Raw genomic sequence first — 12791 nt, 5'->3', positions numbered from 1 at the left:
AACAGCCAGAGCTGCGCCGATCCAAAGGCAGGAGCCAGGTGCTTCTTCCCGGTCTCCCATGTGGGTGCAGGGGCCCAAGCAGTTGCGCCATCTTTCACTGCTTTCCCAGGCCACAGCAGAGAACCAGACTGGAAGAGGAGCAGCTGGGACCAGAACCAGCGCCCATATGGGATGCCCGGCATGGCAGGCAAAGGATTAAGCTACTGCGCCTCGGCGTTGGCCCCAATTTTTAATTAGTTGTTAACAGACTCAGTGTGCTTTGTAGATAGAATAATAAGAACATAATGAGGCCGGCACCACGGCTCACTAGGTTAATCCTCCGCCTTGAGGCACCGGCATACCCAGTTCTAGTCCCGGTCGGGGCGCCAGATTCTGTCCCAGTTGCCCCTCTTCCAGGCCAGCTCTCTGCTGTGGCCAGGGAGTGCAGTGGAGGATGGCCCAAGTGCTTGGGCCCTGCACCCGCATGGGAGACCAGGAGAAGTACCTGGCTCCTGCCATCGGATCAGCGTGGTGCGCCTGCCGCAGCGCACCGGCCGCGGCGGCCATTGGAGGGTGAACCAACAGCAAAGGAAGACCTTTCTCTCTGTCTCTCTCACTGTCCACTCTGCCTGTCAAAAAAGAAAAAAAGAACATAATGATATTTGCTCCCCCTTTTCCTCCATCCTTCCCCCCTCCCTCTTACCCTCTTCTCCCTTTCTTTTTCTTTTAATTCTTTGATACAACATATTTAAATCTACATTATAGTAAAAAGGCTTAATACTTTGCCTAATAAGAAGTTTAACAACTAAAAAACAAAAAGACCCTAGTTTAGTGGGAATATAGACAATGAGTATAAATAATAAATGAATGGGAAAATGACCATTTCACCTATGTATGAGAATGTTATACTACTATAATTTTAATGATCTGTGATTTCTTTGAAATAAGATTTTTAAAAAAGATTTTGTACGTCATACTTCAAGTCTGTCATCTAGCTTGTGCTACTTTTCAGAGTTTTAAATAAATAGCTAGTGAAACTATGGAAATAGAGTCAGCATGGTGTATTGCAGTTCTTAAAATTTATAGATATTCATGAAGCAACAGGAAGCCCGTAAGTTATCACCCTAAATGCAAATATATATTCAGACTAATACAACATCAGTGACAGTTGTTAGTAGTCATCTGTCACTTGCCCTAAGCATCCCTGCTTAGCTCATACATAGGAACAGAATATTTCTTCCAATCCCATGAAACTACTGCCTTATCAGGGCACTGAGCCTTTGGTCTCCTATTGGCAAGATGCCTCCTCATTTATTCTCAGATTGGTTAAGAGTTTCAAGAGCTTGTTTCTTGAATGTGAACAAATTCACCTGTGTTAGGTGCCAGCATGATTGCCCCTTTTACTTCTTCCAAATATAACAGCTTTTGAACACTTAACTATAGTAGTCACTGTAATCATTCATACTTATGTTTAATAAAATGCCTTAACACAAGACCTTTCTTTTCCCAAGGCATTCCATTTAAAGATGAAGTAGAGTAACTATTTTTAGACAGTCCAAGCAAAATTTCAGGAATCACAAAATACATACAGCAGGTGTCCCTTAGTTATTCAACAATCATCTGAACACATACTATTGCCAAGTACATAGGAACCAAAAATCAATTAGGCATGACTCCTCCTCCCAAGAAGCTCCAGAAAGAAAAATGTGAAACCCGAACTTCATGGTATATTTTAATAATCATCATGATAGAGGTATCATAGAGGAATAATAAGGGAGAAAGAAGTATGCCTATGTAGTGCCAACTGTTCGGGAAGGAAGGAGCCATGTGAGCCAGTTTTTTTTTTTTTTTAAGAAAGCTTTTATTTAATGAATACAAATTTCATGGGTACAGCTTTAAGAATATAGAGGTTCTCCCCCCCAATACCCATCCTCCCATCTCTACTCCACCCCACCTCCTACTCCCTCTCTCATCCCATTCTTAAGATTCATTTTTAGTTAACTTTATATACAGAAGACCAACTCTATACTAAGTAAAAATTTCAACAATTTACACACACACAAAGTATAAAGTACTGTTTGAGAACAAGTTTTACCGTTAATTCTCATAGTACAACTCATTAAGGACAGAGGTCCTACATGGGAAGTATGTGCACAGTGACTCCTGTTGTTGACTTAACAATTAACACTCTTATTTTTGATGTCAGTGATCACCCGAGGCTCATGACAGAAGCTGCCAAGGCTGTGGAAGCCTTTGAGTCCACAAACTCTGTCAGTGTTTAGACAGGGCCATAAGCAAAGTGGAAGTTCTCTCCTCCCTTCAGAGAAAAGTACCTCCTTCTTTGATGGCTTCTTTTTTCCACTGGGGTCTAGTGAGCCAGATTTAAAGAAATGACTCATCATATGGCTATGATGTAGAAGGGCAGTACAGAGAGAAGGAATGGCATGTACAGAATAGATGTGAAAGAATATTATAAAGTCTGTCAGTAGCATTGGTCTTTCTGTAATACAACCTTCTTGTGAGAGAATAGCAAGAAATATCCCTGAAAACATAGGTAAGGCAGCCTTCAGTTGATATGTAAGGGATTTGCCCTACATTCTAGAAGAAAAAGAATGAGATTAAATGTGCACTGTTTTTTAATCATACTGAGGGCAATGTAGAGAATACAAGGGAGAATGACACAGAACTGGAATATCATCACGCGAACCTCAGATGTTGTTTGAGATTTTCCTAGAGGAATATGGTAGTAAACTTAATTGGGACTACATGTGTGGCATAAAAGAAATTGATTAATTTCATAAAAGGCTATACTTCTGAATCCATAGGCAAAGCATGTTTGGTGTTATGGAAACAAATACAAATACTTGGACATAATGGTTCCACCTGAAATGAGGAGTTCAACTCATTATAGAATAATAAATCACTTATCTTTCTGGGGATTTTGTGGAAGTCTTAAAATTATAATTATTGTATAAATCAGCATTATTAAATTCATGTAAAACCCTTACAGAAAGCACGCTAAAATGTGAATGATAGTTTTCAAAGCATATTTAATATGAAGGAAAAATATTTCCTTTAAGATAGTCATGGTCTTCATGTCACTCTGAATAATTTCCACATTGTAAAGCATAAAAGATGTCATTTGGTTCCTATGAGAGTTACCTCATCATTTCAAAATCTTTAGTATTCACTGAATAAAACTGCCTTTATGCAAGCAATGTAATAATGACACTACAGTTCAACTGACTTTTGTATTATAGGAAGTTTGATTTGACTTTCAGCCTATTGTTTTTCAAATAGAGTTTATTAAAATTGATGTATTTTCCAATAAAACAAACTTTCTTTATTCAAAATTTGAAACAGTTTGTTTCTCATATGACATGAGTGCTAAAGATTTTGGGTGCTGAAATCCATGATTTAAAATGATGCTGAAACCTCACTATGATATACAGTGCTTACGATAAGAACACCACCTTTCACCTTGTCATGGACAAGATTATATCCTGGGCTTCAAAGTGCTCTGCATAATTGTTCTTGAAAATAAAGAATGCTTTTGAAGGATAAACACCAAAGGCACGCTTTAAACACATTTTCCTTATTGCACTAACCCAGGATCATCTGCTTTCTTTTTTTTTTTTTAAATGGGATCAAAGTTGTCACTATAATTTAAAATTTATTTAAATAGAATTGTAGTAGTAATTTTTAATGTATTACATTTCTTCCTGTTTTTAAATGTACACATCAGTATGCCTATAAAACTTAACATTTCTGTTATGTTCCTTCTAGATTTATTCCTCACAACATTGTCTGGCTCTAATAACTTCCAGTTTGAGATATGGGAAAATTTGGTAAGAAATCTTTCCTTTGAAGCATTTTTAAATGATGGCTTTCCATAAAAGCACACAATTTTAGAAAATAAAGTCAAAGTAATCACTTGGTTGGTTGGTTTCAACAATAAACGGAGCAACTTTAAGAACCTTTGGCTGCATTGCTGCATTCAAACTGCTGAATATTGCTGAAGGAAATGATTCATTCAGCATCAACTCCTCTGCAGGTTTTTAGGCATGACTGCCAATTAAACCAATCAGTCTGCCCTAATGCACATGTTAACAGGACCCCTGCTAGTCTGTCAGCTGTTGGGAGAGGTTACTGTCATTTAATTTGTCAGCATGATGGTTTATGAAGAAAACCCTTTATAAAAGGCTTCATTTTTCCTCTGCCTTAAGGCATACTTTTAGAAATAAAAACAACAGACACTAAAGTTACTGCCAAGTTGACTAGGATTTAGAACAAGTCTTCCCCAATAGGTTTTTTTCTTGTGATTTAGGAGTACAAGATTCCCAAACTGATGTCATGATTTTATTTTATTTTATTTTATTTTATTTTATTTTATTTTATTTTATTTATACTGTGATATAGATTATAAGAAAGATTAAATTTTGAAGTTGAATTTTAGGTTGCTCAGTAAAGCACAGGATTTGAGACATGTCAAACGGCAACCGCTGTCATGTTCCTCATTTGGAAAGCTTCCTCATGTGAAAATGTTTAAGATTTCTGCTTCAGGGCCTGGCATTTTGGCATTATAGGTGAAGCCACAACCTGCCACCACATGGGCACCGATTCCCATCCTGGCTGTTCCGCTTCCTATACAGATCCCTGCTAATATGCTTGGGAAAGTAGAGAAGATGGCCTAAGTCCCTGGGTACCTGCAATCACTTGGGAGACCCGGATGAAGCTCCTGGCTCCTGAGGCCATTTAAGGAGTGAACCAGTGCATGAAAAATCTCTCTGTCTCTCCCTCTCTCTCTCTCTCTCTAATTCTGCCTTTCAAATAAATAAAAATGAGGGGGAGGGGAGAACCAGTGGTACAGTGGGTTAAGCCACCATCTGCAGCGCCAGAATCCCATATGGGCTCCAGTTTGTGTCCCAGCTGCTCCACTTCAATCCAGCTCCCTGCTAATGTGCCTGGGAAAGCAACAGAAGATAGCCCAGGTGCTTGGGCCCCTTAAGACAGGTGGGAGACCCAGATGAAGCTCCTACCTCCTGGCATTGGCCTGGCCCCGCCCTGGCCCAGCCCTGGCCATAGCAGACCCTTGAAAGTGAACCAGCAGATAGAAGATCTCCCTTTGTCTCTCCCTTTCTCTGTAATTCTGACTTTCAAATAAATAAGTAAATCCAAAAATAAATAAATAAATAAAAGATCTCTGCTTCATAGAATATTTGTAAAGAGTAAATGAAACAATATATGTAACATGCCTGGCACAATGTAGACAGTTACCAAACTTCAGCTTTAAATCTCTTGATTCCCCATCTGTTTACTCCAGATTGTCTTTTCTTCAATCCAACTTACACCTGTAGTGTTTCATAGATGTTACTAAATGCTGAAGAAAAGTAAGCAGATATGAAAAATGTGAAGCATAAACTTGTGGAAGAAAACTCTTTGTCAGCCATTGTCTTACAGCATGGATTGGGGCATGACTCAGTTTCTTCAAGGAAGAAAATTAAGATGAGGACAGGCTTTTTCTTAGGCAAGATCAGAGCTTATAACTATTTCTGAGCTAATCAATTTGATCCTTTTTTCTTTGAGATGAAGAAAACTAAGACATCTAAATCAAGACATCTTTTTTAATGTACTATTTTAAAAATAATTATTTTTTTCTAATGATAGAAACATGATTATTATAGCTTTATGATGCTTGATTAAAGATGGCCATTCTTACCTGGATTGTATCTCGAGTTAGAAAATGAGATATGCAGGGGCCAGTGCTGTGGCATAGCAGGTAATGCTGCTGCCTGCCATGCCGGTCCATATGGACCCCGCTTCAAGTCCTGGCTGCTCCAGTTCCAGTCCAGCTCTCTTCTGTGACCTGGGAAAGCAGAAGATTGCCCAAATCCATGGGCCCCTCCCATGTGAGAGACCTGGAAAAAGCTCTAGGCTCCTGGCATTGAATTGGACCAGCTGCAGCCATTGTGGCCAACTGGGGAGTGAACCATGAGTGGAAAACCTCTCTCTCTCTCTGCCTTTGTAACTCTGCCTTTCAAATAAATAATAAATCTTTAAAAAAAAAAAAGAAGAAAATGAAAGATGTGTTGATTAACCTACTTGACTGTGGGGAAGGTTACTTACTACAAATAAGTAGAATGTGCATCCAAAGTTACAAAACACTCTGTAAATTTTATTGTATTATATTTTGGAAGACAGAGATAGAGAGAGGTTGTCCATCTGCTGGTTCACTCCCCAAATGCTGAAAACAGTGGGGTCTGGGCCAGGCCAAAGCTGAGACCCCAGACATCAATCCCAGACTCCTATGTGGGTATCAGGGACGCAGACACTTGAGCTATCACATACTGCCTTGCAAGGTGAGCATTAGCTGGAAGCTGAAATTGCAAGTAAAGCAGGGTCAAATCCAGGGACTTAGATGAGGGATATAGGTTTCCTAAGCAGCATCTTAACCAGTGTTTCAAACACGTAACTCAAGCATTTTTTTAAGTATAAGTTGTTCTCTCAGCCTAGTCTGATGTAAAGACAATCAGTACAGTGAAGCAACTCAATAGGAATAAAGAAAAATCTATTTTCTTTCTTTTTTCCTAGATTTTAATAGGAATCTGTCTTCCCAGTAAAACTGTTGTCTTTAGAGAAAATTATTTGATGGACAATGAGGACTAAGGGTACTCTTACTTTATAAAGCAGCTGGATCCAGTGAGTAACCATTAAGGAAAAAATTACTAAGACACTTGTTAAAGATGATAAGGCAGATTTTACTCAAAGGAACTCTGTAATGAGGTTTTACAATAGGGTAGAGAGTTAGACCTGGACTCCTAAGTAGGAAAATCTTGATACTCAAGGAACAGGGTTGGTGTCAGTGCATGGGAAATTACTAATAAAAGAGTAATTCTGTGCTAAACTGACCTAACAAAATGCTTGCTGAACGCAGGCCAGAATTAGTGGATATTAACTGGGATATTCTGTGGGATAAGGAATTTGGGTAGACATTGAGAGTGAAAAATTCTTGCCAGCATTACAGGATTCTTGCTAAAACTGAATTCTACAAGGAAAGAAAGAATTATCTCAAAGTTGGTTGTAGTCAAGCAAAGGTTTCAGAAGAGCCTAATAAAAATTTAATCAGAGAAAATGTTGTATGTTAACAATAAGTAAGTCATTAGTACAAATCAAGGAGAATGTGAGTTAAAAGTTAATTGAGATAAAGCACGGTTTTTATCAAATGAATGATTATATTCAGTGAGACATTAATTGATCAAAAATAATACAAAAGCTATAAAGCCATATTAGCTATTAAAAGTACAAAAGCTAAAACAAGTCTTTGCAGAAGATCAGATGTTATACAGGGTCTTATGTAGTGCTCTGGGAGATACAGAGCTTATGGGCCAGGAAGAGGGCTGAGATGTAAGTAGAAGTGGCTCTGGCTGGTATGATGAGAAGTATAAATCTCACGCTACAGGAGGAGAATGGCAGAGCAGTTGCTTCCATCTGATATGACCAGAATTATTGTGAAGTCTTCAAGAAAGACATGGCATTTGAAGTAGCTAGTCCAGACTTGCAGGATTTTAGTGATTATAAGTGAGAAGGGAAGAGGACGGAAAGAAAACAGAGTGGCTGATTTGAGCCAGAACATGAAAGAAATGTTAAAAGATAAAATTAGAAAAATTGGTTTAGACAAGATCAGCAAAAGCCTTAACTTATAAGCTATTTTGATTATTTAAAAATTCATTGAGAAGACATTAAATCTGATTAGAGTTTTCATGACTCAACAGTTAATCTGGCTTCTGCATATCAGATAGGTTGATGTAAAAAATCTGGGGGTATAGAGATAACCTGCTAGAATTTACAGTAACTGGGAAAAGAGGTGAATGACTAAAGGAGTAAAGTGAGGATCACCATTAATGCAACAGTAACTTGTGTTTTCTACTGGTGACCTGGAACAGAAATAGAAGAAACAGAAGATGTATCTTATTTGGAGGCAGGAAAAAATATTTTAGAATAGAGGCATGTCAAGGAAGTAGTTCAAAATGCATGCCTAGCACTAAAGGAAGAGAGTAAGTAAGTGTCGTGAATGAAGAGTTATCAAGAATGCCAAAGCTAGACACCCTTGGACACCCTTACTCAGAATTTTTACCCTTGGTAATATCACCATTTTGACCAGATAATTCTTTATGTAGGAGAGCTTTCTTACATAAAGTAGGCATCTACTAAGTAGTTAATAGTAACTGCCCACAACTGTGACAATCAGAAATGTCTGCAGACAAGGCCAAATGATCCCTGAGTAATGAAATTGCCCCAGTGTGGAACTACTACTTTACCAGAGTAAAGTTAAGCTCACACAGTTGTCACATATTGCTTCCTGGTGATTTCTTAACAGTGTTAATATGGCAACGTTGACATTTAATGTAAAAATTACATCAGTACTTATTCATGAAAGGATACTTGCTACAACATAGCAGTTGTGGTTGGGATTCAAGCAAAAAATACCAGAAATCACTGCTTCTTGGGTGATAGCAGAAGTAGTGGCATTTACTACTGCTATTCCTACTGCAAATAGCAGTGCTAACTAAGTATGTACTATGTGATAGGCACTATACCAAGTACTTTATGTGAGCTACCTTAGTAACCCTCACAAAAATCATGTAAAATGCATTTTAGAGATAAGTCAATTGATCCTTTTTTATTTTTTGACAGGCAGAGTTAGAGAAAGAGACAGAGAGAAAGGTCTTCCTTTTTTGTTGGTTTACCCCTGAAATGGCCACTATGGCCAGCACGCTGCACACATCCAAAGCCAGGAGCCAGGCACCTCCCCCTGGTCTCCCATCCGGGTGCAGGGCCCAAGCACTTGGGCCATCCTCCACTGCACTCCCGGGCCACAGCAGAGAGCTGGACTGGAAGAGGAGCAACCAGGACAGAATCTGGCGCCCTGACCGGGACTAGAACCTGGTGTGCCGGTGCTGCAGGCGGAGGATTAGCCAAGTGAGCCACGGCGCTGGCCAACTGATCCTTAAAGAAAAAACAAGTTAGGCCTCAAGGTTACAAACAGTGGAACTGGTAGTTGAACTAAGAGATCTGTCCCTAAAGTTTCTACTCTTAAGTCATTGCTCAAGAAATCACTAACCAAATCAGCGAAAGAAAAGATAAAGACAGCTGCAACTAGAGAGCTGACCCAATCTTGAACCTAAGGGAAGCAGTACAGGCAGTAAGAGCACCACAGGAAAGAATGGCATAGATAGATAGGTATTGTGACACAGTGAGTTAAGCCACCATGTAGGCCTGTATCCTATAGCAGAGTGTCAGTTCAAGCCCGTACTCCAACCCTTCCAATACAGCTTCCTGCTGATGTGCCTGAGAAGGCAGCAGATGATATACCCAGTGCTTGGATTCCTGCCTCACATGTAGGAGACCCAGATGGAATTCCTGGCTCTGGGCTTCAGCCTGGCCCAGAACTGGCTGTTGGAGGCACTTGGGGAGTAAACAGGTAGAAGATTCCTCCTTCTCTCTCACTTTCACCCTTTCTTGTCACTCTGCATTTCAAATAAAACAAATCTTTAAAAAATAAATAAATAAAAGGCTAGGACACATATTGGAGTCCATGAGTCAGTTGAAAAAAAAAAAAAAAACTTAAAAATACATTTGACAGTAGGTGCCAGATACCACACTTACTACTTTTTCCAAAGCACTTTCTTATCTGTCATTACATTTAATCCTCTCCAGAATTCTGAAAGTACATAGTACATAGTACCTTTATACCATCAACAGTTGAAAAACCAAACCCCAGAGCAGTATGGTTGTCTCCAAGTGACACAACTTCCAAAGATAGCAGGACTAGAACCCACTCATCTGTCTCCTAGTCTAGTACACTTTTAAACACCATATTCAGAGTGGGAAAGAATAATAATCACGTTTGTCTTCCTAGGTCAAATAACTACATAGCAGCTTCATCTCTGAAAACAAGTATAGTCATGTTCTACTTCAAAATGTATTATATAGGGGTTGGTGTTGTGGCATAGTATATTAGCCCACCACTTGGGTGCCTGCATCCCATAATGGGGTACCTGATTCCCAGCTATTCAGCTTTTCTGATCTAACTTTCTGCTAATGTGTATCCTGGAAGTCAGCAGATGATAGCCAAGTCTTGAGTCCCTGCCACTTGTGTGGGAAACTTGGATAAGAGTTACAGGCTCCTGGATTTAGCCTGACCAAGTGGTAGCTGTTAAAGGCATTTGGGAAGTGCACCAGTATCTAGAAGATTTCTCCCTCCATCTCTCTTCTGTTGTTCTGCCTGTCAAATAAGCAAAAATAAAATACATTTTAAAACTTAATCTAATGACAGTGATAACATTGATGCAGTTTATTAAATCATTTTTATCAAGTAATATGTAAATGATACTATTCTGAAGGAAATTAAGTAATATAGATTTGTATTGCCAAGTAGAGTGAAAAACGAGGAGTAATAATGTTGGAATATATATCTAAATAAAACATTGTCATTTCCTCAGCTCTGTCATATGTATTATGTGTTCTATATACTCTTCATTAATTGGAAGAGGGTATTACTCTTTCTCTAATGATACTGGTAATGTGGCATTTTATACATGGGAAGCTATCACTTGGGAAGTTTACAGTGTTTTTTATTTTTTTAAGATTTATTTGAAAGGCAGAGTTACAGAGAGGCAGAGGCAGAGAGAAAGTCTTCCATCTGCTGGTTTACTCCCCCAAATGGCTGCAAAGGCTCAGAGCTGGACCAATCTGAAGGCAAGAGCCTGGAGCTCTTCCAGGTCTCAGACATGGGTGCAAGGGCCCAAGGACTTGGGCCATCTTCTACAGCATTCCCAGGCCATAGCTGGGAGCTAGGTCAGAAGTGGCACAGCCAGGACTCGAACCAGGGTCCATATGGATGCTGGCATGGTAGGTGGCGGCTTTACCCTGTAAGCCACAGTGCCAGCCCCCACAGTGTGTATTGATGGGAAAAATTATGAGGGTATATCTAAAAACATTGCTAGATGTCCTTACCATATTTCACAGACCTTTAGTAAAGTAATTCATTCATTTGACTCAGTATGTTTGATATCAGCTGTATCTCATGTGAGGCTGCTGTATCTTGAGAGATCTTTCCATTCATTTAAGAAACATTGTGTCCACTCTGTAATAGTGCGATCTTTCTTAAGTGTAAAGGCATATAACAGTTGAGTCAGAAATTTGACAACTTTGATACATCTCTTAAGCAATTTCAGGTTTCAGGTAGGACTAGAGAGGAACTCTGAGGTTTAATACCCTTATATAGATAAGATTTCTATAAAAAAGTCGCTTGAAAAGTGCATAAAATACTTCAATAATGTTGGGTTGAAAAATTGTCTTTTGCAAAACAAATCTTATTCATGGTCCTTATGTATTTGGTTTTGGGGCTTTGGTAGTGGTGCCTTTGTCTACAGAGATGATTTCTTCAGGAACTTATTTACAGATCAGTATCTTTAGAGGAATAATGAAGAAAAAACTAGTCTGAAAGTTTATTATAAAGTATATGGGAATCAGAGTCAGTATATCAAATAGTGAAGATGTTAGTGATAAGAGAGCTCCCTATAAAACTGAGATCTCAACATTCCAAATTCACTATGTGATTTGCTTTTTCCTGCAAAGAAAAGGCAACAATTTAAAGAAACGCTTGCTATTTTTGGAAGTCAGATGTATGCCGTTTCATTCTGGGCAGAATAAATATAATAAAGAGTCTCATGGGTTCTCTTTTCCTATTTGTCTGAGCTACTTCTACTTAGCATTTGGCAGCTATTGTGATATTTTGCTATGTTTCAGGGGTGAGTTGATAATGAATTGATCCTTTAAAGATCAATAGAATTCTCTCATTTGAATATCTTTTTCTAATTATCCCCAATAGATTTTTTTCTTCAAACCTTTAAAACATAATGTCTTTGCTACCTACTCATACCACTTATTCTGTTACCTTAAAATACTCATTCTTTGTAACTTATATTCTGTCTTCCAACTGGACTGGAAATTCTTATATCTTCAAAGTCTTCCATAGTACTCAGAAGTAGAAGATACTCATTTTGTCGAAAATTATGATGATGACTTGATAATGATGTTATAACAGAATTGACAGCACGGAAGACACTCCAAATTCATGTATTCTTTTTCAACTCACAGTAGTTTTTTGTTTCTTAGTAAAAGTAAAACTAAAAATAGAAATTAATTTTGGTGCATTATTACAAAAGCCTTAAATTATTTCTTTCCTTGCTTCATTTAAAATACATTATTTTACACTTGGTATTGAGTGGGTTATGATGGAATAATTCACAATTTTCTGCCTTTCACAGGGTGGAAACTTCTCTGTCAGTAATGTGTTTGGAAAACCTCAAAATATGCTCGTGGTTGGACAGTCAGCTTTTGCAGACTTTGGTAAGACGGTTTTTAACCTTTCAAGTTCTTCCTCTCTTCCTGACCTTGTCAGGAAATGACTTCAGTGTATTCAGAACTAACTGGGGATTTAAAAAATACCTATTCTAGTATTATGTGTGGCTTGGGATCAACTCCATACCAAAATGAGGAATTTATGGCATGTATGTTTAAAAAATATAACTTAATCCAATTTGCAGGTATAAGATCCAAAACAAGAAGTCCATTGAGGCTTTCTAGAGAATGCCAAATAATGATTATTGTGAAATTTTCATGTGGTAGTTGAATATCTCTTTATCTCAAATGCTTGGAACCAAAAATGTTTCAGATTTCACATTTTTGTTTTGTTTTGGAATATTTTCTTATGCATAATGATAAATCTTAGGGATACAATGTAGGTC

General features: G+C 38.3%; 1 protein-coding gene across 1 annotated transcript in view; it reads left to right on the top strand.

Annotated features, from left to right (window-relative positions):
- Positions 1-12791, top strand: part of ITFG1 (integrin alpha FG-GAP repeat containing 1) — a 240511-nt gene that overhangs the window by 79118 nt on the left and 148602 nt on the right. Inside the window, exons 7-8 of the mRNA XM_008248375.4 lie at positions 3766-3827; positions 12312-12393. Of these exons, the coding sequence (XP_008246597.1) occupies positions 3766-3827; positions 12312-12393 (144 nt within the window). The remainder of the gene's footprint in view (positions 1-3765; positions 3828-12311; positions 12394-12791) is intronic.

This window comes from Oryctolagus cuniculus, chromosome 18 (genome assembly GCF_964237555.1).
Source record: "Oryctolagus cuniculus chromosome 18, mOryCun1.1, whole genome shotgun sequence".
Classification (NCBI taxonomy): Eukaryota; Metazoa; Chordata; class Mammalia; order Lagomorpha; family Leporidae; genus Oryctolagus; species Oryctolagus cuniculus.
Note: the sequence above shows the minus strand (reverse complement) of the source record. Positions and strands in the feature narration are given on the sequence as shown.